This window comes from Orycteropus afer, unplaced genomic scaffold, assembly GCF_000298275.1.
Source record: "Orycteropus afer afer isolate SDZICR_OR568_19922 unplaced genomic scaffold, OryAfe1.0 scaffold00110, whole genome shotgun sequence".
NCBI lineage: Eukaryota > Metazoa > Chordata > Mammalia > Tubulidentata > Orycteropodidae > Orycteropus > Orycteropus afer.
In genome coordinates this window covers 7,727,034-7,754,137 of record NW_006921697.1, presented here as the reverse complement: position 1 = coordinate 7,754,137, position 27,104 = coordinate 7,727,034, and the positions used below count along the sequence as shown (strand labels likewise).

Sequence of the window (27,104 nt, the reverse complement as noted above, 5' to 3'; positions counted from 1 at the left end):
CACTTGGCTATGCTAGGAGATTTGGAAGACAGCTACCTGGCCAACTGACTGGAAGAGATCCAATTATGGTTTGGATTTCAAAGAAAGTTGATCCTACAGAATGTGGAAATTATCAAACAATATCCTTAATATCACATGCAAGTAAAATCTTACTGAAGATAATTCAAAAATGATTGCAGGAGTATATTGACAGAGAACTTCCAGAAATGCAAGCTGGATTCAGAAGAGGACATGGAATGAAGGATATCCTTGCTGATGTCAGATGGATCTTAGCTGAAAGCAAAGAATACCAGAAAAATGTGTACTCATGTTTTATGGACTATGCAAAAGCTTTCGATTGTGTGGCTCATAAAAATTATGGATAACATTGAGAAGAATAGGAATTCCAGAACACCTGACTGTACTCATGAGGAACCTGTACATAGATCAGGATGCTGTTTTTCAAACAGAACATGGGGATACTGCATGGTTCAAAATCAAGAAGGGAATGCATCAAGGTTGTATCCTTTCACCATATTTATTCAACTTGTATGCTGAGCAAATAATCTGAGAAGCTGGATTATATGAAGAAGAACATGGAATCAGGATTGGAGGAAGATTCATTAACAGCCTGCAATATGCAGATGACACAACTTTGCTTGCTGAAAGTGAGGATGACTTGAAGCACTTACTGATGAAAATTAAAGACTACAGTCTGCAATATGGATTACACCTCAATATAAAGAAAACAAAAATCCTCACAACTGATCCAATAAACAGCTTCATGGTGGATGGAGAAAAGATTGAAGTTGCCAAGGATTTCATATTATTTTGCTCTACAATCAACACCAATGGAAGCAGCAGTCAAGAAATCAGACAATGTATTGCATTGGGCAAATCTGCTGCAAAAGACCTCCATCAAGTGCTAAAGGGCAAAGATGTCTTCTTGAAGACTAAGGGACACCTAACCCAAGCCATGGTATTTTCAATCGCCTCTTATGCATATGTGAGCTGGACAATGAGTAAGGAAGACCAAAGAAGAGTTGATGCTTTTGATTTGTGGTGTTAGAGAAGAATGCTAAGAGTACCATGGTCTGCTAAAGGGACTAACAAATCTGTCCTGGAGGAAGTGCAGCCAGAACACTCCTTGAAAGTAAGAATGGCCAGACTTCGTCTCACCTACTTTGGTCATGTTGTCAAAAGGAACCATTCCCTGGAGATGGATATCATGCTTGGTAAAGTGGAGGCTCAACAAAGAAGAGGACAGCCATCAACAAGATGGATAGACACAGTGGCTGCAATGATGGGCTCAGATATAGCAAAGTTCATGAGGCTGGCACAGGACCAGGCAGTGTATTGTTCTGCTGTGCATAGGGTCGCTATGAGTTGGAGACAGCACTTAACAACAACAAGGGAGCTCTGGTGGCATAATGCTTAAGGCGTTTGACTGCTAACCAGAAGGCTGGCAGTTCAAACTCACCAGCCACTCCTCGGAAGGAAGATTGGGCAATCTATTTCCATAGAGATACTGCCTTGGTAACCAAAGGGGGGGGGGTGCTATGAGTCACACATATATATATATATATATGTATGTATGTATGTATGTATGTATACACACACAAACACATATATACATCTATGCAGATCTAGGTTTGATTCCCAGCCAATGCACCTCAAAAATAGCCATCAACCATCTGTCAGTGGAAGTTTGCACGTTGCTATAATGCTGAGCGGGTTTCAGTGGCACTTCAAGACTGAGATGGACTAGGAAGAAAGGCCTTGTGATCTGCTTCTGAAAATCTGTCAATAAAAACCCTATGGATCACAATGGTGCCTTCCTTTTGTAGCTTGGGTCACCAGGAGTCAAGGGCCAACTCAAGGGCAGCTAACAGCAACAAAACTTTTATTTAAAATATTTTTCAAAATGCAGTACAAGAATCTCTTTTCCTCATTACCTTCACCTCAAGAATCACAGATTATGCTATTAAGCTACTATCTTCCATACTTTCTCAAATATAGAAGGTACTCAATAAATATTTGTTGAACTGAATGAACAAATCTTTTGTTAGACATGTAAAACCTCTGCATAAAATGAGACACAGCAGGTGTTCGATATAAAAAACCAAACTCACTGCCATTGAGTTGATTCTAACTCATAGCACCCCTCATAGGGTTTCCAAGGCTGAAAATCTTTTCAGAAGTAGATCTCTCCATTTTCCTTTCGTGGAGCAGCTGTTGGGTTTGAACTGCTAATCTTCTGGTTAGCAGCCAGATGCCTTATCCACTATGCAACCAGACCTCCTTATATACAGTTTTTAAATAAATTAATAAACCACTGACTGAATGAACAAATGTAGAAAAAAGTGTATCCTATGCCAAGCCTTCTTAACCCCAAAAGTCCTTGTGGAGGCAGTAAGAGATAAGACTCAATAAGAACTAGCTGAATAAACATGAAAGAATAGTTAGGGGCAGAGTGAGAAGAAAGAAGAAAAATGAGGCACTTTCCTAAGCTCTAGAGGCCTAATTACCAAAATGGGAAGAAAGATCTCTTACCATTTTATGCATCTACTCCTTACGACTAAAAATTCTCCTGGTGCCACTCAAACTTCCCAGGTGCTCTATGGTCCCTTCTTTAAACCCAAAGAACAGACAATTGCTTTGCAATAAAAACTGCAGCAAGTGCATTCTCTGAGTTGGGTCAGGAAAGTCAGGCAGTAAGCCTCTAACTCCTTGGAGGAAAGGCTTTTCCACAGTCCCATTTTCAGACTCATATTCATCATAATACTTCAGCACAATTAGCCAGGCTGTTCAGTTGCTCCAAATATCCATCTCTCTTTACAAAGTATCATTGAAGCTTGTCAAAGCAGTGTTGAAGCATCCAACTCTCTCCTCTGTGAATGTCATCTTAGATAGAGGTTTGGCAGTGTGTTAATTGCATTAGCAGGCTCAAGACAACATAATCTCACCTGATTAACACTACTCCTTCCTCTCCTTTTCCTCTCTTGCCCTCCATCTGAATCTTTTTGTTCTTCTTTAATTTATTCACCCATTCATCCTTGCAAGAAATATTTACTGAGAACCTCCTATGTGCCAGGCACTGTGCCAAGTATATATATATATATGCCAAATAAATGCCCTTCATCTCATTGGGAGTTTAAAAAAAAAAAAAAAAAAGTGGAAAGATCTTTTAGAGGTAGAATATCTGGGTTATTGTCCCTGCTCTACTACTAGGCCTACTAGGCTAAGAGTTAAGTTCCTGACTGCTCTAGTCATGAATTTCCTGTTCTGTTAAAACAAAGTGTGAATAAGATCAGTCTTTAAGAATTTCCCACACGGATTTTTTTTTCCAGTGGCCTCCAACTAGTCTCCCTTCTTTCATTTTACCCCCCAATACACACACAAATTTTATTCTAAATACAGTGGCCAGAGTAATCTTGTTAAAACATTAAGTCAGATCTTATTACTCATCTATACAAAATCTTCCATAGACTTCCTATCTCACTCAAAATAAAACCCAAAGTCCTTAATATGCCTTGAAGATAGTACATCATCTAGCATACAATTTCTCTAGCCTCATTTCCTCTCTCTCTCTACCTTCCCCTTACTCACTCAGTTCCAGCCACACTGGCCTCTTTGCTGTTCCATGTCCACTCCAAGCATACCCCCATCTCAGGGAATTTGCATTTGTTATTCCCACTGCCTGGTATGTTCTCCCTCCACTCCCCAAGATTCACATGATTCACTCTCTCATTTCCTGCAGTAATTTGCTGAAATGTCACCATTTCAGAAGTCATTCCCTGATGTGACCACCCTATATAAAATAGTACCTATGTCATTCTCCACTCCTTGCCTTTTTTCCTTTTTAATCCTTATGACTGTTACACTTTTACTCATTTAACATCTGCCCCCTTTAACTAGAAGACACACTCCATTAGAATAGGGACCATTGCCTGTTTCGTAAAGCATTTGGCTGCTAACCCAAAGGTTGGTAGTTCAAACCCACCCATTGCTCCATGGAAGAAAGATGAGGCAGTCTGCTTCCATAAAGATTTACGGCCTTGGAAATTCAATGAACGTCACTATGAGTCAGAATTGACTGGATGGCGGTAGGTCTGTTTTTTTGGTATTTGGTATTCCCAGTGCCTAGAACATTTGACACATAGTAAATGCTCATTAAATGTTTGTTGGGTTAATTTTAGTCATAAAATCAATCTCACTGTGTGTCAAAATTTATTCATACTTAGAAGGGTTCAAATCTGGCTACTGGGACTTATTAGGGACCAATCAAATATTGGAATTACACTGGAATTAGACTACACAGAATACTTACCAGTAGAAATGGACCATCAGCTGAAGCAATCCTTTCTAGTCCACGAAGATTTTTGTTCCATAACATAGTGAGTTACAGTGAGACTAAACTTGAATGCCATCTCTTCTGTACAGCTTCCTATTGTGAGAAGATTGGGCATTACTGTCTCATTTCACTTAGCCCAGAGAGGTTTAGTCATTTGCCTAATATCACACAGCCATTTTGAGGCAGAGCTAAAATAAGAACACAAATCCCTGACTTCCAACTTCATGGCTGCTTATTTCCAAAAGTGACCCACACAATAACAGTAAGATATGAGTATACTGTTAATAGGGATAAGGAATATTTAAGGTGTAGAGTAAAATACGTAGATTAACAACCATCAGAGCTATAAGGTCTAAAGTCATGAGTCAAAATTCAACTCGATAATAAGGAGGAACTTTTCCCACTGAACCTCTGAGGTGATTGCATATTCCATGAGCTCAAAGTACTGTTTATCTCATATATTGTCACATCCTCAATGCCTGACATATGTTCAATTGTGTGCTTATTAAATGAAAGTATCAGCCTCATTCTAGACAGAAGCTTTCTAGCAAACAGGTGCCCCAAGTAACAATCACTTTCATCTCCTGCCCAGCCCACAGCCTTGGAGCTATTCACACTCATAGAGATCAACATCCCCACACCCCCACTCCCACTCACACACACAGCATCCCTTGAAGCAGAAGAAAAAGAAATTTCTACACACATTGCACCACACCTGCATGTACAGGTGCCTCCTAGCCAGGTAAGAAGCAAGAACAAACTTGCCAGCTCACAGCTTGTTTCAGGGCCTCTAGAACACCATAATGACATGCACGGATGCATACATATAAGCCCATGTAGACAGAGACGCATTTAAAAATGTAAATATACAAACACACATACCCATCTCAAATTCACTTCAGAATTAGGTTGGGTTCAAATCAACCTATATACACAAAAATACACATGTGGGTCTTTCCAAGCATATTCACAGATATACACACAAACAAGTACACAATCATATGCACAAAGCTAAATAGTGTTTCTCTCCAGGTATGACTGTGAGAATGAGATTATGTAAAGTGCACAGTAGTGTCTGGTACGTAGAAAGCATCTTAATAAACATTAGCTCTTTAATGTATACAGTGTGTGTGTGTGTATATATGTGTGTGTGTATATACATACACAGACATATACACACCTAGGAGTGTATATGTGTGTGTTTATAAATATATATGTGTGTGTATATATATATACACACATACATAATTTCAAGGAGCTCTGGTAGCACAGTGCCTAAGGCATCTCACTGCTAACCAGAAGGCTGGTAGTTCAAACCCACTGCACAGAAGGAAGACTGGGCAATCTACTTCCATAAAGATTTACCACCTCAGAAACCCAATGGGGGTTGCTATGAGTCAGAATCAACTCGGTGACAGTGGATTTGGTATACATAATTTCACATCAGACTCTTGTGAACATAAACTTTCAAAGCAACACTTTCTTTTCAGTCACCACTCAAAATTTTATGGGAATTCTAAAAACATCTGAGAACCAATAAAAGAGGGTGTGTCGTTACAGTGTGGGAAATCCTACTGGTAAGAGGCTGGCAGTCAAAACTTTCCAGAATTCCCTGCTTGAGAGAGGACCTGAACTTGAAAGAATTGAGCTGTTAAAAACTATTCTAGGGGTAACAAGACTCCAAACACTCAAAAAGAGGGGTACATAAAGGTACGAGGATAAGGATAAAGGGTTGTCCCCTCTCAATAGCCTGGGAAGAAGAGTCCCCAGGGTTTTAACAAGTTCAAATCAGCCAGAAAATCCTGCAGAAGCTATTAATCTACAAAAATTCTATAACTGGGAGGAAATCAGATTAGCCCCACTTCCCAGCTGGGCTCTAGGATAGACTGAATAGCTGGTTTCCGAGACCCATATAAAGTGGAAAAACAGGGAGGCAGGAGGAAGGGAAAACAGGGAGTAAGAATGGTAAGTATCAGACATTTGCATGTACAACTTGGCTCTGCCATTAATTTGGAGCAAGCCACCAGCTGTCTGAGCCTCAGTTTCCCTCGCTTATAAAATGCCAACAAAACATGACAGATGAAAGAGAGCATAGCTTCCTGACCTCCTTAAAGAGTTGCAGCAGTGAGTCCAAGGCTGTTCTCTCTTGACCCTGGTGTCTGGTCATTTCTCCTGGACTTTTCTGCAACAGTAGCACTGGAGAAAGTCTTCCTCTCTCCTTGATCAACTTCTTTTTGAAAACTATTCCCTCTTTCCAGAGCCAAGGGTTATAACTGAATATAAATATTTAGAACTCAGAGGAAACTCAGGGATTTGATTCAATTCTTTTTAAAAAGAGACACTGAGCCCATGTAGACAGAGACGCATTTAAAAATGTAAATATACAAACACACATACCCACGGTATTTTACTTACAACTACATTCTTTAAAAATCAAAACAATATTTTGAGAGTTGGAAAGATTAACTCCATGACCTCCCCACCCCACCTTCCACACATAAAGGATGGATCTGTGGATCTCATCCAGCACTCTAAGGGTTAAATGCAACTCAGAGTCTAACACGCGATTGGCTCAATACCGGGAGAAGATCTGGTTTTCGTAGCCGTAGGCCAATGAGCACCGCGAGTGGGAGGGTTTGAAGATACTAAGGACTTTTCCCCCCTTTTTTTCTCTCCACTCCCTCCCATCGGCTATCGCCCCCTCCCCCCCGCTACGCCGCCAGTTTGTTAAATTAATGCAGTAAGAAAGTCTGAAGATCTGAAGGAGTCCTGGCCAAATGAAGATGGGCGAGCTCAGAAAACCGAGATGCATCTGAAGCCTAGGGCTACTGAGCCCCGCAGGGTTGCCATGGACCCAGGCAGCCCCTGAAACTTGCCCTGAGCTCTCTCATGGCTGCAGCCCCGAGCGATGGGACACCTTTCCTGCAGTGATCATAACTTATTCGGCAGGGACCAGAGAATAGGGATTGCAAGGCGACAACTGACCGGCACGGAGGAAGGAGAACGAGATTCCGGGACGCGGTCTCTATGCACCAGCCTGGCACACTCCCCGGGATTTAACTGAAGGCAGCGCCGTCAACCGTTTTCCCCTCTCCCCTACCCTTCTCAGGCCAGTCCAGGGGCATAAAGCCCTGTTTCTACCCAAGATGCTTGCCCAATCTAAGCGTCTGAGGCCAACGCTCTGATCTCCACAGAAGATTTTTCTTTTTTTTTCCCTTGCATGGAGCTGGCCGTTTAAACAGAAAAACAACTGTGAAAAAGAAAATATACCCACCCCCAAACGTGCCTCCCCAGCGCCGCAGGGAGCCAACAGACACGCTGGAGTTTAACAAACAGCAATACTCTTCGCGCTCCTGAAAAGCTGGGCCGGACGCTCTCCGTGGTGCTGAAACGTTTCGCGACCGCCGCTGTCCGTGGTACCTGGCAGCCCCTTCGCTCCAATTTCCCCTGGGGCTCCTCCTTCGGCGCCCCTGTTCCGCACCTCCCCTTAACATCTGGATTATTTTTTCAATTGCGTTAGTTGATTTTGTAAGTGCCAATTTGAAACATTTTTTTTTTTTTTGCCCCATAACTCGTGGACTACAAAGCACAAGGATCTGAAAAATGTACAGCTTCAATACTCTTCGTCTATACCTTTGGGAGACCATTGTATTCTTCAGGTATGCGATTTTCTACTGACCACATCGCTCTGAAATGGGGGGCGGGTGGTTTGGGGGAAGAGCACGAAGGCTAACTCTGTCCATGGTCCCCTCATTTGGGGGGCGGAGGTGTTGTATACCTCTGCAATCGGATCCTTCCATCCCCCCCCCGCTCCTAACCTCCCCCCCTTCACCCCCTTCACACACACACACACACACACACACACCCCGCCCGCAGGGTGTCTGTGTTGTGCGTGGAGGTCTGAGACAGTCACTGCTCTGGCAGCTGTTTGTCTGTTTCTTGCTGTTTGTTCTTCCGCCTGCTGCACTCCCAGCCACTGGCTCCCAGCACCCCTGTACGTATATTCGTTCACACTTGGCTGAGGACTTTAAGGGAAAGCTTTAGGGGTTACTCAGTTTAATTAGGACTGCATTCTTTCTAACCGCAGTGCCGAAAATCACAGCTTTCCCGTCTGGGAGCCAAGTGACAACTAGCGGTGACGGGGAAGGTTGCACTCAAACTCACTGGACACAGAACATTTCATTCTCTCTCTCTCTCTCTCTCTCTCTCTCTCTCTCTCTCTCTCTCTCTCTCCCCCTCCCTCCCTCTCTCTCTTAATTGTTGTTGTTGTTCTGCAAGGGGCGGGGGGAGGGCTGAGGCTTAGTGCTTGGAAAAGAATAGACCCGATATCAGTTTGTAAAGCTTTTGAATTTGGGTGCAGAGTAAATCTATTTAGGAACAGATACTGGGAAGCATTTCCCTTTTGAAACTTTGACTTCTTGTTCTCTCCCATCTACCTTTCCAAACTCTGCTTCATCAACCCAACAGCTGCAGATCCTAAAATGATGAGCAAATCTTGTTTGTTTCTCAGTCTATGCCAATCCCTGACTGGGTAGCAGATTTCACCCAACCATTGCCTCACAGGTTAAAATTTTCTGCCTATGGGCTTGGTATTCTTATGTTAGTACAACTGAAAAGTGAAAAATCACCTCTTTAAGAAGCACTGAAATAGATAGCTCTTTTGTAAGTGAGTGAATCATGCCATCTTCGGAGATAGTTATGATAAATTGCATTTACATGAACTGAAAAAAAAAATATTCTTCTTCCATGTCCTGCAGGGATCATTAATCTTCCTCATTTTAGATGCCTGCTTCTCATGTTTTACCATGGCATCGGATTAACAGTCACTTGAAAAAACAACTTCAGGTTTGTTTGTTTTTAAATAAGTGATCTTATTTTATACTCCTCCATCATAAACCAGCAAATAGTTATTGTATTATTATATTGTCAAGAACTCTGCATACTAATTATTGGTTTGACTACTCCATTTGTTGATTTATTAAATGGATGACATCCCACCCCCAATTGTGAGGATCTACATGTCAGCCTTTCCTTATACCTTTCTTTTGGAATGACGAAAAGATCCCCTTTCTCTGAGATACCCAATGCTAAAGCTCCTAACCTCCAGTTAAAATAATTCTTTGATAGGCCACTGTCCTGTCCACAGCTTAGGATGTAAATAGCCAGGGAGTGAGAATGAAAAAGTGCAACAATCCAGGACCTGGTGAAATGTAGCTACTTTATGGGGAAAACGGCAGGAAGTGCGCTCTTAATTTAATAATATCAGATCCTTTCTTCCCTGACCTATGTAGTAGAACAACAAGATGCTGTGGAGGTAGGGTACTTGTAACATTTGTATGCAAATCGATTTTCTGTTTGGTTTACCAGACACAGAACTGAACCAGATAGATTAAAGAGCAAATTAATATGACCAAGCACATCACCACCACCTCTCCTTTTTCCTTCATGAAGAGTTTGCAATGCTTTATTTTCCTCTCTCAGACATTGTCTTTCAGAAAAGGAGCACACAGTTTAAAAGATTTGCATTGTAATCATTTTGATAAGCTTCTGAATCTACAGTGCTAATTCTTCAAGTAAAGTGATGGTGACCCATCAGGAAGCATCACTCAACACCTCTTTCCTCTACATTTGCCAAGACATACATGAGCTACAATGGATGTAGGATATAATTCCATGTATTTAGAAGGAAACAACAGTCATGACTATGGGAGCTAGATAGGGGTGGTACCATTGCACTGTCAAAATATAGAATAGCTACTTCATTTGAAGAGTAAATGTTGCAGAAATGCTTATCAAAAACATGAAATAATAAAAATAGGAATTGAACTAGGGAAACACCCGCAGCAATTTTTCAGATAGGTGGAACTGTAAGGTCACAAGGAGGTAAAGTGAGTCACAAGGAGGTAAAGTGAGTAGGTTATCTTTGTTCAGTTGGTATTTTCATTTCTCACTCATTTTTAAAATGTAGGTAAAAATACAAAAGCATAAAATCTGGGGTTCATTAGAATATATGTGGGGGTATATGCAGACTGGCAGCTCCCTAGCAGTTTCCATGTGAATAACCTCTTTTCCACCAGGGAACAGGCACCATGTTGGAGTGAGCCAATCCATTCATCTCAGGCACCCAGGTACTGCTTAGATTAAATGGTGCCAGCTGCTCATCTTGTTGGGGAAATCTGGGGGCTAGGAAATGAAAGGCTCTCAATAACAGAAGGGATGCTGCATCCGCATGTAAGCAGCAAAATGGCAATAATGATAGCAAAACAAGCATGCAAGTAAGTGAGACAGAAATCTCATAAGGTGCTGACACAGAGAATGAATTGAGGCCTGAGAAAAAGCTGAAGGAAAGAGAGACATGGAATCCTCAGAGACAAAAAAACATTGCCAGTGCTGATCAACTGTTTCCCCATAATTAAAATGAGGTGACTTGGTTGGAGTTTCTGCTCTGATATTTTAGAAGCCTGTTGTTCTAAAATTCTATGAGTAACAGTCTAAAATTCAGTAACCTAAATTCTGTCTCTTTATTTTCAATTGTAGATGGGGCTTTATATCCAGACTGGTCAGAAATAATAGGCAAAGATATGTTTTGTATGGTAGAAGCACATTCCTTTCAAATCTCCTTTCAAGCCAAAGGGAACTTGGCTTTGATTTCCAGAGCCTTTACAGAGGCTTGTGTCTGGAAAAGGCCCAGGGTAAAACAAAATTCCTTTGCCTCTGAGTAACTCAAATGGACCCGTGGTATATAAACATGTTTCTCAATCTCAACACTATCGACATTTTGTGCTGGATAATTCTTTGTCAGAAATTGCCGTATGCATTGTAGGGTGCTTAGTAGCATCTCCGACCTTTATCTGCTACCCAAATCATGAATTATCAAAAATACCTCTGACATTGCCAAATATTCCTGGGTGGCAAAATTGCATGCGGTTGAGAATCAGTGGTACCGAATAAACAAGTTTTAATCAACCCAGATTTACTAATTATCGTTAGGAGAAAAGTCTAGCTTTCTTGAATAAATTCCTCTCATGAAACAAACAAAACCCTCCAGTGAAGCATACAGGGACCTAACATGTGCTTGAATGGGGTATAAAGGCAGGAGAGATAAACTAGGTCCAATCCATGGGTGCTTTTCCCAAAAGACAGTTGGCTTTTCGCTCCACACCACTTCCAGCCTCTGTCCCAGTAGATGCTCCTTTGCACAGGGTTTTATCCTGAATATGGCACCTACTTGCTAAGAAAGGTCACCAAAACCTTGAAGGGAAGATGTTGCTATCTACATTTGGATCAGAAGGAACACAGCAAATGAGTTTTCTCACATTTCAGTCCTGAGAAACCACCCCATTGCAAGGTAAATGAGTTTTCCCTTGAGTTGGGCCCTCTAGCTTCCCAGTCTTTGAGCTTGCCAAGAGGGGCAGGTGACCACCTTGATTTTTCCTCCTGGTGGCATAGCTGTATTCTGCTTCCAATCTTACCTACTGCCTTTTGGGGATTGTGGAAAATGACTAGGAGCTTCTGAAATTGGCCAAGGACTTTTCTTAAGGAAAGAAGCCCCCTCGGGCAAGTTTTCATTAGGCTCAATCAAAACATAAATTAGCCCACCCTCTTTCTGGGGCTAAGAATGATGGAAAAAAAAAAAAGAAAGAAATAAAAGAAAATATCATGGTTTTGTTCCCAAGGAATAGGACTGAGACCTGGGGCTAGTAAATGAGGCTATGAATTGGCACATAACTAATGCATCAGCACATAACTTATGCCTATTTGCAAAACTGGTAATGATCTACAAGGAGATATTTAGAGAATTTTTGAAACCACCTTATGAAAGAGGTTGCCACCATGTTGTGCAGTAGAAAGAGCAGGTGGACTATGATTTGAGAACTCCAGCTCTGCTCCCAGCCTGCAGCATGACCTTGACAATCTCTTCCCCTCGAGCAGACTCAGTTTTCTCACCACTAAACTCAAATGACTGAATTACACACCTCTAAGTTCCTTCCAGCCTCTGATAAGCTCTTCATCCAAGACAGGGGCCATAGCCAGAAAGACTAGGGATGAATTTGCTTCAGTGGTGACATTGCCTTCATTGCTTCACCAAGCACTTATCTACCATGTGCTTATGTGTCCAAAAACAAACAAACAAAAAAAAAAACTAGCCACTCTGCAGGGAAGACAGAGGGGCAGATGCCACAGTCTCTGTCCTTGCAAAAAGGGGAAACACTTTTTCTTTTAAAGGTACATTAGAAACCTTTTTCTTTCTACCAAGGGCCCGCAGAGCTCCCCTCCAGGCAGCCTGTGTGCACGTCCTGCGACAGCATCCCATTTATGTGGGCGTCATTAACTTTATTTCCTTCATCAGCTGACAGAAGCCAGAATGATTTTCAAGATGGATGGCACTGTCTCCCCGCCTGGCCATCTTGACGCTCTTTTGCAGGTTTTAAAGCATGCTTTAGGCAAAGCAGCTCTGGCCCAAAGGACAGGAGATTTAGGGTCCAGAACTTAGCTACTGGCATGACCTTGAATGGGTTCCAGGATCTTTCTGGCCCTCAGTTTCCCCAGGTGTAATTGAAATGATTCAACAAATCACTCTCAAATCTTTTTTTTTTTTTTTTTTTTTCTGTGCCAGGTCAGGATTATCTTCTTCCAATCTCTTCCCTGACAGCACAGTTTAGGTTACAGCTATTGCAGTATATTTTAATTATTACAGGAAATAGCAACATTGAACATATTCAGATTCAAATGGCTGAAAGAATTGAGGATCCCATTAAGCAATTTCATTCATTGGAGAGTTACCTCAACCTAGGCACCATCAATTGAAATAGCCCATAAGTATGTCAGTTTCACCAGAAAGTACTTCATATGGTGAGAAGAAATGCCACCTGACTACTTTTCTCACAGGTCTGAAAAGTAGCAGGCAAAAGAGAGACCAGATGTTTCTATACCTCTTCTCAAAGATTCTGTTTTTTTCTCCCCCATAAAGCCTCTGGTTTAAAAAAAAAAAAAAAATTGTTTACCAAACTCTATTAATCATTAACTTATTTCCTCCATCGTTTTTAATCAAAGGCATGCATAACTGCCAGAAATACTGAGCAATGGAGGATAACCAATGTCGCCGCAATGTTGACCTAAGAAAAAGCAAAAGTAAAGATATGTGATGCTTTTTAGTTAGTCCATAGAACCTAGTCAGAGGTAAATATGCAATTTGTTAACCTTTGAAATGTTTGAAATAGATTCTAAATCCTCATTACTATTTCATGATCCCCCTATGTATCCAGGGACCCCATATTGGGAAACATTAGATTCGATTTATCCTATATAGCACCAAGAGAACTGGGGTAAACTGATATTTTAAAGAAAAACACAAATACTGGTTCAATATTATTCAGAACTTTTAGCAGCTCTGTCAAATGATGCAATGGGCTGCCTCATAGGTAATGAGGCTCCCTATCAGTGGAGGTATGCAAGTAGAGACAGGAAATCCACCTCCCCGGAGGGATGTAGGAGAAACTTGAGCTTCTCTTGTGGATTGAGGAATAGATGAATTGTAGGTGGGTGACAAATCTTCCCAATACTTACTTTTCCCAATTTCCTGATTCCCAAATTACCTTCTGATCTTTGTAAGTGCTCTGAATCACACCACAAACACACATTTCCTGGTACCCTATCTTTCCATAAAATAGATTGGATAATGAATAAATTGGGCAGTGAGCACACACACACAGATACAACAAAGCATTATTCAAAGGAAATCACCTGGGTTATGTAACAGCCTGGTTTTAAGAAACAAGGCCCTCAAAATAAGAGAATGTCAGAGCCAGAGAACCTACCAGAAAATGCACTGGACCACGGACAAGGCCAAAGGGGCAGGTGATGTTCACAGGACTGACGGCCCGCCTTGGGGAAGGCCTCTCCTGAACTCTAGCTATTTCTCCTGAACCAGCTCCTGGTTAAGCATCTCACACAACCGAAAACACCATAGGGCTAGCCAGCAAATTCATTCAGAAAGCTCTTTAGAACAAAACAATGCCCTGAGACTGTGAGGATAGGGGCTTATTCACACAGCGCTATGCTTTGTAATGCAAGTCATTACGAGGGGTGCTGAGGCCCTGGAGCTTTTGAAACTCCTGATAAAGGATCTCTTTGTGGTTTTCTGAAGTTGATATTGTCCGAGTCTCCCAAGGCTAATTCAGTGCAATTAGATTACCACTCTCTGCCTTTGAATTCAGCTGTTTTTCGGTGAGCAGAGCTAAATGAGTTTACCATCTTAACAGGGAGCTGCCGACAGTCATTAATCCAAGCCGTGAAATGGGCAGCACCCTCTGGACAGTGCTCTCTCCTGCCTCATGTACAGGGCAACACACTGGTACCTAGAGAACAGATCTTCACTCCCTTCCCCACCAGTTCATCCTTGACTCCCCACCCAGCTACTCCTAGACAGTCATACTTTCCTTCAGAGACTTAAGTATTAACAGAACCATTGAGTCTTAGCATGGAAAGGTCCTTTTCAAAAGGAAAAAAAAAGAAAAGAAAAGCAGTCCATTCCAAGACCTCTTATGTATCAGAGCAAAATTGTGCTCTACAGGATTTTTAAGGTTGTGACCTTTTGTAAGGAGATTGTCAGGCCTTTCTTCTGAGGTAAGTCTAGGTGAATTCAAACTACAAACCTTAGTAGTTCAGCACTTAACTGTTTGTGCCACCCAAAAAAAAAAAAAATGTCATGGAGTAGATCCCAACTCACGGTGACCCCAAGTGCCACTCAGAACCTCCAAAGTTCTCTTAGTAGCCCTATCATTCAGCAGTTCTCAAACCAAGTTGTGACGTGATTGTCAAAAATATAGATTCCAAAACTGAACCAGACTACTGAAACACAATATCCCAGGATGAGACCCCAGAAATTTGTATTTTTAACAAGATCCTCTAAACTTCTGCATTTCAAACTTAAGTGTACATATGAATCACCTGATGATTTCATTAAAATGCTGATTTTTTACTCTGTAGGTCTGGCGTGGGGTCTGAGGCCTTAGGTCTGAATTTCTAACAGCCCCCACCCCGGGCTCTAAGTGATTCTAATTGAGGAAACCCCCCCACACCCCAACACAGATCAACCCATTTATTTTGCAGATGAGGGGAGTGAGGCCCAGAGAGCCTAGATGACTTCCTCCAGGTTACAGAGTGAGTGGCAGAGCTCCCAAAGCCATACACAATCCTGCACACACTCAAAAATCACTCCTCTGCATATCATCTCTAAAACCCATATACCTTGGATTTGACCATGGCACTTTTTCTTTCATTAGTTCTCTCCTATACCATCCACCCTCATAAACACAAACACATTCATACCTCCAGATTTCTCAAGGAGCTGTCCCCACCCCTGAAATGTGGCTTTGTACCTGAAGTCCTGTTGTTGTTGTTATGTGCCATTGAGTCGGACCCAACTCATTGCGACCCCTCCTTGGGTTTCTGAGGCAGTATCACTACGGAAGTACATTGCCCCATCTTCCTTCCTAGGAGTGGCTGGTGGGTTTGAACCACCAGCCTTCTGGTTAACAGTCAAGTGCCTTAGGCACTACACTACCTGAAGTCCTAGTGCACCAAAAGTGCACTCATGAAGTAGCAACACCCACCATGTGATGCTGGATAAAGGGAAAGGGCATCTGAGCAACGGGCTTTGAATCCTGGCACCAAAGGGCCCCAGGATACAGCAATGTGAGTGTCTCTGGATTGATGGATGAGGTGAATCAAAGTGGTTAGAAAAAGGTAATCTGTGGCATCTTTCTCCAAGAATGCTTTCACTTATCAATCTTCCCATATTACTGTACTCTTAACCTTGCCTAACTAGAGGCTTGCTTAGGACTCCCAGATGTTCAGAGATGGCTGCCCCATTCCACCATCTGTCTGACTTCAAGATCACGTTCTTCCTTCCTCTCTACTCCTTTGACCTACCAGCCTTTCTGCATAGCATTTTATTATCTTATATATCAAATAGAGTGACTGCTGTATTTGAGAGCTGCGTGTTTATTGCTGTGTGCTCAGTTCTGTAACATTCCCCAGCTCTGGAGGAATGCAGCATGGCCGCCGCAACCCTGGCTGCCAGGCAGAACTGCAGTACTCTCTTACAGAAGCACTTCACAGTTTCTAGAGTGATTCCTATCCACAATTCCACGTTAGCCTCCCAATCACCTTAAAAAATAGACTCATGACAGTGGTTACTATCCCCATTTAAGAGTTGAAGAAACTGAGGCTTGAAGAGGAAAATTGACTTGCCTGAGAGCACACTGCTCATCTCAGGGTAAAAACGTGATTCAAATACAGATCTTCTTGCTCCTAGTTCACTACATTCAGATAGATAGATCAATGAGAGAGAGAGAGAGGGGGTTGAGACTGTGGTGATTATGTTTTTTGTGTCAACTTGGCTAGGCCTGGTTGAGTGACTGGGCAGCTGGATGTAGTATTCCCCATGATGAGACTGGTAATCAATGCCGTGGTGGAATCTACTGTGAGCAGCTGAGTGCCTTTGGGTATGTGGTCTGCTTCCCGTATATAAGCAGCAGCTTTGGGAATGGTCTCTAGCTTATGGCACACTTGGACCCTGCATGTAGCTGTGTCATTGTTCAGCAGCTTGCCATGCTCTGCTGACCTGGGGACTTACAATGGATTTGAATTAATGGTCTGCTATGTGGTTTGGTAACATCAGGACTGTGCCTTTTTACTTGTCAACCTTGGGGCTTCTCAGCCTCAGCAGCTAGCAGCTGTCTGAGTGAAAAAAAAGCCTCTAGCTTCAGTGGGCTGGGACCTGGAGGCAGAGCTGAAGCCCAAGGCTGAGGGGCTTTCACCCAGCCCCTAGAGCTTGGCACTTTGAACTTGGACCTAAAGCCTCCAAATTGTAAGAATAAACTCCTGTTTGTTTAAGCCACCCCATTTGTGGTATATTCTTGTCAGAGTGGTACTAGATAAACAAAAACAGAGACATATATGAATTTATGTGTACATGTGTATGTGTGTATTATGTTCCTCCTAAAGCTGCAGCCTTTGTGATCTGTGCAGATTTTGGGCTAACAGTCTTCATATTCTGCCAGTGGGCCAGAGAGGAAGTCTGGGAGAGAAAGACTGGGAAATTCCTGCTGGTTGGACAGCCATATTCTTCCCATTCTCAGCTGGACAAACATTTCTATTCCATGCATGATTTTTAACCAGTTGCCACCAAATCAATTCTGACTCATGTGAGTCAGAGTGAGACAGTGCTCCATAGGGTTGTCAATGGCTGATTTTTCAGACGTAGTTCACCAAACCTTTCTTCGAAGGCACCGCTGGGTGAACCTGAACCTCTAGCCTTTCAGTTAATAGCCAAGCACATCACTCATTTGCACCACCCTGGAACTCCTGATCATTTTTAATTGTGCAATATGTGCATATATTCTCTCTTTAGGAAAATATAATAGACTTCAGTTTAAAATCTTTGATAAACACCTGCAATCCCAGGTCTCTCTCAGCTATTACTGGTTTAAAGGATACCATGCTTGATCATTTTGTATGTATACATATACATATACATATATATGAGTCCAAATCACCTTGTCAGCATACAACGTATGTTCATATATATATACACACACACATACACATATAAATACACACACATATGTGTGTGTGATTATTGAAATACAGTGCCTAAGACATTTGACTGCTAACCAGAAAGCTGGTGGTTCAAACCCATAAGCCATTCCTCAGAAGGAAGACTGGGCAATGTACTTCCAAAGAGATGTTGTTGTTGTTATGTACACTCAAGTCAGCCCCAACTCATAGTGACCCCTCCTTGGGTTTCTGAGGCGGTATCACTATGGGAGTAGATTGCCCAACCTTCCTTCAGAGGAGCAGCTGGTGGGTTTGAACCGCCAGCATTCTGGTTAGCAGTCAAGTGCCTTAGGCACTATGCTACCAGAGCTCCTTCTATACCACCTTGGAAAGCCAAGGAGGGGTCACTATGAGTCGGAATCAACTCGAGGGCAGTGAATTTGGTTTTATTGTTCCAAGGAATCATATTGCCCATATAATTCTGCAATTTGTTTCATTCATGTATCAGTACATCTTGGAAAGTTTTACCTATTGGGTCGATCTCCTTTTAAACACTGCAGAGTGTTTTATGTTATGGATGTACCATTGTTTTCTATACATCTTCCTATTGATGGGCGTTTATACTTCTTTCTAATTTTTGCACTGCAGTCAGTGCTGCAATAATCAGAGTGTGCCTACATCTTTGTGAACATGTGCCGTTTCTCCAGGCAAGTAACAAGCAATGAAATTGCTGGGGCAGAGGGCATGTGTATTTTTTATGTTAATAGATATTGCAAGCAGATATTCCTTTCTTCCTGAACCTTCTCTCCTGTCCACCTCATGATGCTCCATCTCACCCTTGACTGCCCACAACTCACTCATGATAATTATTAGCATTCATTGAGTGCTTGTTGAATGCAAGGTACTTGCTAAATGACCTGCTAACCAGAAGGCTGGTGGTCCAAACCCACCAGCCACTCCTCAGAAGGTAGACTCGGCAATCTACTTCCATAGAGATACCACCTCAGAAACCCAAGGAGGGGTCGCTATGAGTCAGAACCAACTTGTCATCAGTGAGTTTGGTTTTCGTTTTTTTGGTACTAACAGCATCATATACATCATTTCATAGTCCTCATGGAATTCAAACTGAGGCCTAGAGAGGTTATGTGGTTTGCCCAAGGTAAGACCACTAATAATGGCATAACTAAGATTCAGATACAAGTCTGACTCCAGAAAAGGTTCTTTTAACCATTACACTGCCTTTCTTACTCCAAGAATGAACCAAGGAGGAGAAGGAAGGAGACTGAACTGGATGAGAGAGATGGAGGAAGAGAAGAGATGAGTTTTTCTTTCCAGATAAGCAAGAACCAATCTCTTGCAAATGATTCTAGATAAGAATGTATTCATAAATAGTATGAGTTTTTCATCTCCATTCCTTCACATAAAAGAGCTCTGGTCATGCAGTGGTTAAGGCATTCAGTTGCTAACAAAAAGGATAGTTGTTCAAACCCACCAGCCACTCTGTGGTAGAAAGATAAGCCAATCTGCTTCCATAAAGAATTACAGACTTGGAAGCCCTATGGAGCAGTTCTACTCTGTCCTACAGGGTTGTATGAGTCCGAATCACTCGATAACAGTGTGTTGGGTTTCTTGACATAGGAGAAAACTTGAGCTGACTTCCACTTCCATCATCAAAGCAGATGGTTGAGCTCTGTGGTAAAAACAAATGGATTACTGAAGATTAACCCTTCTTCTTTGTTCTACCTTCCTTGTGACCAGAAGGACTCATTTGAGAGATCTGTCTAGGGTCATGGAAGAAAATTTCTGGCTGAGTTGGGAGATCAGGAAGAAGGGCACATAATCTCTACCTGAGAACAGAATAAAAATATTGCTGAACCTTCATACTCAGACCAACAGCCTTTCAAAATTCACACTCTAACACACAAGTATGCAGGTCTGAATCTCCCTTTATTAAATACAATCTCCCCGATCTCCCTTAATTACATAGTTATGCATCTCTTTCCTTGTAAGAGGCTGGAAAGACAGCACAGCTTCCAATATTGAGGTCTCACCACAGGCTCTGCTTTTGCCATACCCAAAGGAGACTCAAAGGGCTTCTCAGAACATTTGTAGGCCATGAAACCAAACCCAATCCAGACTAGGTAGGAGGAGTAGAGAGGAAAGGCAGCAAGCAGAGGGCCAGCTCTTCTTTACATTCATGAAACGTCCTTCCAGATGCAGCCTGTGGGAAGCCCATACAATGCTGCCTTAGAAACTTGTTCCAGTAGCTCTTTGAGTGATACCATAGACATCTCTGAATATGTCTCTAGTAGGCCTGTTACTCCCAGAAGGAAAAAAAAAAAAAAAACAGAAGAAATAGATTCTTAACATCAACTTTTGAGATAGGTGCTAGGTTTGCTGTTGTTGTTGCTTCACATTGTCGTTGTTGTTGTTAGCTGCTGTTGACTTGGCCCCTAGTTCATGATGACCCCATGCACAATGGAATAAAATGATGTCTGGTCCTGCATCACCCTCATGATTGCTTGCAAATCAGACTGTTGTGAGCCACAGAATTTTCACTGGCTGATTTTTGGAATTACTGTAGATTGCCACGCTTTTCTTCCTAGCCCATCTTAGTCTGAAAGCTCTGCTGAAACCTAGTCAGCACCATAGCAATATGCAAACCTCTGCTGACAAATGGATAGTGGATCTCCTGCATGGAAGGTGAAAATTCTACCACTGAATCACCACCAATGCCCCCTTTTTAATATTATAAACATTATGCATGTTTCTGTAAAATAGTTAAATGACATAGGGAGCTCTGGTGGCATAGTGCCTAAGGCATTTGACTGCTAACCAGAAGGCTGGTTGTTCAAACCCATCAGCATCTCCTCAGAAGGAAGATTGGGCAATCTACTTCAGTAGAGATAGTGCCTCAGAAACCCAAGGAGGGGTCACTATGGGTTGAATCGACTCAATGGCAGTGAGTTTGGTTTTTGGTAGAGAGATAAGATGTTTAAAATACTTAGAAATCTCACTGTCTAGGGTAAATCATGTAACAGTTTGATATTCATTCTGCCAAATGATTTTAATAATACAATAATAACAAAAACATGAATGTTTACTATGTGCCTAGTTCTTTTCTAAGATCTCGATAAATATTAGCCAATTTAATCATCAGAACAATTCTATGAAGTGCATTCAATTATACATCTTAAGGATCTGTGGTGGCACAGCTGTTAAGGCATTTGGCTGCTACCCAGAAAGTCAACGGTTGAAACCCACCAGTTGCTGTGAAGGAAAAAGATTTAGCAATATGCTTTCATAAAGATGTATAGCCTTGAGAAACCTATGGGTTACTATGAGTTAGAATTGACTCAATGGCAGTGGTTTATTACTCATCTTAGTTTGCAGGTGAGGGAACTAAGAAACAGAGAGGTTAAGCAATTTTGCTCCAATCACACAGTTTGGAAGTGGCAATGCAAACTGGAATCCATGAAGTCTAGCTTCAAAGAGCACTTATTCACTATGATAAAACAGTAAGCTGTTTCTGTTTTATAAAATGGGATTACATAAACACCATGTTCTGCAACTTGCTTTTTTCATTCAACAATGTACATACAGATCTATCGCATTCATTTTTATAGTTGTGCTGACCTTCTCTGAGAACACTAGGCTTTGGTATAACAAAAAATTCTCAGTTTTCCACAATACAGCCCCACCTCCATCTTCTTTACTTCACAGGAACTGAATTCCAGCCCAAACTAAATTTCTCATTGATATGTGCACTAGCCTCACTCTGTACTTTCACTGACACTGTTCCTTCTTGTTGCTAGGTACTATCAAGTACATTCTGACTCATAGCAACCCCATGTTATGGAATAGAACTGCCCCATAGGGTTTTCTTGGCTGTAATCTTTACAGAGGACCTCTGGTGGCACTGTGGTTAAAGTATTTGGTTGCTAACCAGAAGATTGGTGTTCAAACCCAACAACTGCTCCACAGGAGAAAGATGAAACAGTCTGCTTCTGTAAAAATGTACAGCCTTGAAAGCCCTATGGGACAGTTTACACTGTCCTATAGGGTAACTATGAGTCAGCATCAAATTAATGGCAGGTTTTCTTTTTTAATCTTCTCAGAAGAAGATTGCCTGGTCTACCTTCCCTAGAGCTGCCAGGTAGGTTTGAACCATCAACCTTTTGGATAGTAGCCAAGCACTTAAACAGCTGTGTCCCTAGTGTTCCCCACTGTTCCCTACACCTCCATAAATCTGGAAAATCTTTTCCCTTCATTTTTGCCCTGAAAGGCATACCAACCAGCTCTTAATTCAGAAGAATCCTGCTTCTGACACATTTTTGCTGTATGACTTTGGCTGTTTGTTTAACTTTTTTGAGCCCTGAGTTTGTCACCTTACAAACTGAGGACAACAACTTCACTGATAGATAAAATGAAGTCACCTTGCAAAGCACTTTCCCTGGCAGAGCACAAGCCCTTAATGAGTGGTAATTCCCTCTCCACTATTCTGAAATCCTATCCATGCCTCAAGATCCATCTTCACTTCAGTAGAATCGCTGACTGCCACTATCCCTACTCCCAGGACTCTCCTTCCTAAATCCCTCTTGCCAAGGTATTACCCTTAGCACTTGGCTCCAAGTGGCCTTACATACACTGGAGGACTTTTCTAAATTTCCTGCTGGATTGTAAGCCCCTCAAAATCTAGACACCTCATGAATTTTTTGTGCATGTGACAGGCCAAGAAGACAAGAACACATCCCATGGTGCTTGCCAGAACCCCCAACTTGCCCCATTCCCCTCACAGATAGTGTCATCCAATTTGTTCCTGTATATTAGACACTCACTCAGTGTTTGTTGAATTGAATTGCTTTCTCCCCACATGCTTGCTCCCATCCTCCTCTTATTCAGTTATATAGAAGCCCAGGACCTGAAGACTACCAACCAGCCAACTCTGAAGCACTGCTGTGTCTCACCATGACCTCTTTTTGCTCCAAGAAGTGACTCACAGTGAGAGTGTGCACTAGATATGGCAACTCAGCCCTGGCTCTGTAGCTGTTACAGTGAATGGTGTAGCCTTATCCTTGTTGCCTGGCAGGGCACGTCCAAACACTGGGTCTCTTCAAACAGCTGGGCCATTGCAGATAAGACTGTGTACCCACCATGACCCAGGCCTACAGATTGGTCCCTTCCACAGGACAAGGTAAACTTTCCCAAATGGTTTAATTGCACAGAAATTGTAGATTCCATTAAAGATAGTTTTCTAAACATGAGCTAAAATATCTAGGAGAAAAGAAAAATTCTTGACAGGATCCAAGGAGATGATCACATCATACCCAAAGAGGGGGCCTGAAGGAATTCATTAACTATATATTGGAATATAGAAAGCTACATGTCGTGGTTTAAACTGTATTCCCCCAAAATAATGTTTGGGAATCCTAACCCTTATATTTGTGGACGTGATCCCATTTGGAAATAGGGTTTTATTTATTATGTTAATGAGGACATATCAGTAATCACGTCTGAGTGATATAAAGAGCACCATAGATCCAGGGGGAAGACAGACACCATCTGAAGATGAAGGAGGAGGATGAATCTACAAACCCAGGAACTCCAAGTATTGCCGGCTACTAGAAGCTGAAATAGTCAAGAAAGGACAACCTCTTAGGGCCACACTCTGAATCCTGACTTCTAGCCTCCTGAACTATGAGAAAATAAATTTATGTTCTTTGAAGCCACTCACTTGGGAGTGGAGGGGTGTTCTGTTATAGTAGCATCTCAAAACTACCTCCTGGAAAATATGGGAACGTGACTCAGAAAAAGATGTAATCCTCCATGATGCCTCAAATTTAGACAACCTGTAAATTAGAGCAAGATTTTCCTCCCCTGTAACACTGATGTGGCTTTGTAACTAAGCCTCAGTTTCTCCATCCCTAAAATGAGATTGGACTGTGTAAAAACTATGAGTTCTTCTAGCTGTCATTGCATAATTCTTAAATTAAATTGGCCCCTAGAAGCCCTAGCAGGTAGAAGCTCCAACTTAGGAATCAGTCAGGTATGTTCTGGAATTCTGATTCTATCACTTACTAGCTATATACCTTTGAGCAAGATTTTTGGGGGATTTCCCAAGTCTCAGTGTTCCTCAGATGTAAAATGGGAATGATAGGTATCCTTTCCTGAGAGATTGTCATGAGGATTAGGTGACAGAATAATACTGTACACGGCACATAGCAGTTGTGCAAGGCAGGATAACCATTACTACTAGTAGGATCATGGGATAAGTGCAAAATACTAGGGGAGCATAAAGAAAAGACTGATTAACTCACCTGGACATGAGGAGACAGTACAAAGTTGGAGACAATTTCATAGGAGTTCAAACACTTAAAAAAGACCATAAAGAATGACTAATTCACCAGGTGGCAAAGAGTGCCAACAGGGAGTGAGGCAGACAGAGGGAACAGGCTTATGAGCAGGCAAACTGGATGATGGCAATGAGCTCAAGGGCACTGAGTGGGCCAGTTACCCACCCTGTTACCTGGCTCAGCCAAGTCCTGATATGCCCTGTTCTCTGCTAATGGAAGCCCAGCTAAGGGTGGATAACTTGTTCATTATCCAACAAATATTTATTGAGTTCCTACTCTAAGCTACTACCATCATCTGTCAATTAGTTGTATTGTGGTGGCTTGCATGTTGGTATGATACAGGAAGCTATTCTACTAAAATACCAGCAGGGTAACCCATGATGAACAGGCCTTAGTGGAGCTTCAAGACTAAGATGGACTAGAAAGAAAGGCCTGACAATCTACTTCTGAAATTTAGCTAATGAAAACCTTATAGATCACAACAGAATATTATCCTATATAGAGCTGAAAGGTGCGACCCCTAGGTTGGAAAGTGCTCACAATACACAGTGGCTGCAAAAACAGACTCAAGCATACCAATGATCATGAGGATGGCACAGAACTGGACATTTCATTCTGTTGTATGTGGGGTCACCATGACTTGGAACTGTCGTCTTGATGGCAATGAACAACAACACTACTAAAGCCAGAAATTGTTCCAAATTCTAGGGAGAGATGCATTGGTGAACACAACAGGCACAGTCCCTGCTGTCATGCAGCTTAACTTCTAGAGGAGGATACAAACAAATAAGCAAATGGGAAACTATCTATAGTATGCCTGAGAATAGAAAGAGTTATAAGTCCAATAGAGCAGGATGATGGGACAGAGAACCAGGGCACCTGTACTTTGCTCACAAGCCCATTATCTCACTTGAGCCTTAAATCATAGGTAGATGAGCAAGTTGGAAAGGACTTTTTTCTTTTTACAGATGAAGATACAGAAGTCCCAAGAAAGCAATGATTCATCCAAAGTCACATAGCCAGTAAGGGTCAAAAGCAGGTGACCTCATTCCAGGCAGAAAAGTAAGAAATGCCCAAGATGACTGCTTAAGTGGGGAAAAAGCAAGTAACAAAATTGTGTGTACAGTAGGATCTCATTTTTATGTTTGTAAAATGTGGTAATGCTCTTATATGGGAAAAGAAGTCTAAAGAAATGGAGAAATGGACCCAAAACTGTTTATAATTGTTATCTCTTGAGAATGAGACTATGGAGGCTTTTATTTCTTGTATTAAATATTTCTGTAATGCTTGGATGTTTTATAGCAATATATATTACTTTGGGGAGCTCTGGTGGTATAGTGCCTAAAGTACTTGACTGCTAACCAGAAGACTGGTGCTTCAAACCCACCAGCCACTCCTCAGAAGGAAGACTGGACAATCTACTTCCAGAGAGATACCACCTAAGAAACCCAAGGAGGGGTGGCTATAAGTCAGATCGACTTTTCAAAGCTGAAAAATAGATTTTTTTTTTTTTTTAACAAGGATGTCAGAGCCATGGGCACACAACCAAATGGGTAGTCTACTTTAATGAAAGACAACCTGCACCAAGCAGAGGGAAGAGGGGGCATTTGGTGTGATCTGAATGAATGCCAAGTTGATTGCATTTGCCCCATGTCCAAATGAGCCCAGAGACTGTTTCTTGTATTTGGAGGAATTTTCTGAGCAAATGGAAGGTGCTTTTCCCACTGAAGTCATTGAGCTGGAAATAAAATGTCATTGGAAAATGGAAAACCGAGGTATATTATGGACTTGGGTTTTTAGAACAAGGTGATAGATGGGACATGTCCTTATCAGCCCTACTCAATTTAATGTGTAAATTTCATGTCATTCTCTTGGTCATAACAATAAAAAAGTTAGAGATGGAAAGAATTATCTGACCCAGTCCCTTCAGTTCCCAGGGAGGACATGAGCTAGAGGGAAAAGTCAACAGTGAATTAATGCCCAGCCCAGATGAGAACAGAGAACTCCAAATCTCTTATCATCATCACAACCTTCCCTAAAATCTAAGGAGTGTTACAATGTTAGTGTGCAAGATAAATTTCAATGACACAGGATTTTCTTTTAGTTGTTATTTTATATTAGTAAATTCCAGAATTTACCAATTCCATTAACAAGGTTGATAAACTTTATTTTAAGATAAAAATAAAATTAAAAGTAAATTAATTGATAGTATGCAAATTGGGAAAAACTCATGATGTGACATGCAAATTACTTTGGTTTGAGAATACTGCTCTACCATTGTCTTTGGAGAACATAGAATAAACCAGAAGAACTTGTGAAACTGGGTCACTCTGAGCTAGTCCTAACTTCACTTTTAGATCTAAACAGCTTCTCAGTGGGAGTCATGGACATGGGCTGCTATTTGAATTCAAATAGTTGGAGAGAAGATGGCCCTCTTGGGTAAAAAGTGGGCACACTGAACAGGCAGAGCACAGCTGGGCCCAGGTCACCCTTTGCTAAATTTACCAACAAGTATGTATTTGAACTATATTCATAAATTTCTATTCCTTCCTTATGTTAGAATGACATCTATGACTTCCTACACTTTGCCTTATGGACAGGAATTCTTCTACATAACAATATTTATAATTAATAATAATATTAGCAGATAACCATACTTCTTCTTGTTGTTGTTGTTAAGTGCCGTTGAGTCGTTTCAGACTCATAGCGACCCCATGCACAGCAGAACGAAACACTGCCTGATCCCGCGCCAGCACCACAATCCCTGCTATACATGAGCCCATCATCGCAGCCACCATGTCAATCCATCTCGTTGAAGGCCTCCCCCTCTTTCATTGACCCTCCACCCTACCAAG

General features: G+C 41.8%; 1 protein-coding gene across 1 annotated transcript in view; it reads left to right on the top strand.

Moving 5' to 3' along the window:
* Positions 1 to 7,936: 7,936 nt before the first annotated feature.
* The window catches only part of GLRA1 (glycine receptor alpha 1), a 173,870-nt gene continuing 154,702 nt past the window's right edge, over positions 7,937 to 27,104 (top strand). The window contains exon 1 of the mRNA XM_007943644.2: positions 7,937 to 7,992. Coding sequence (XP_007941835.1) covers positions 7,937 to 7,992 — 56 coding nt within the window. The remainder of the gene's footprint in view (positions 7,993 to 27,104) is intronic.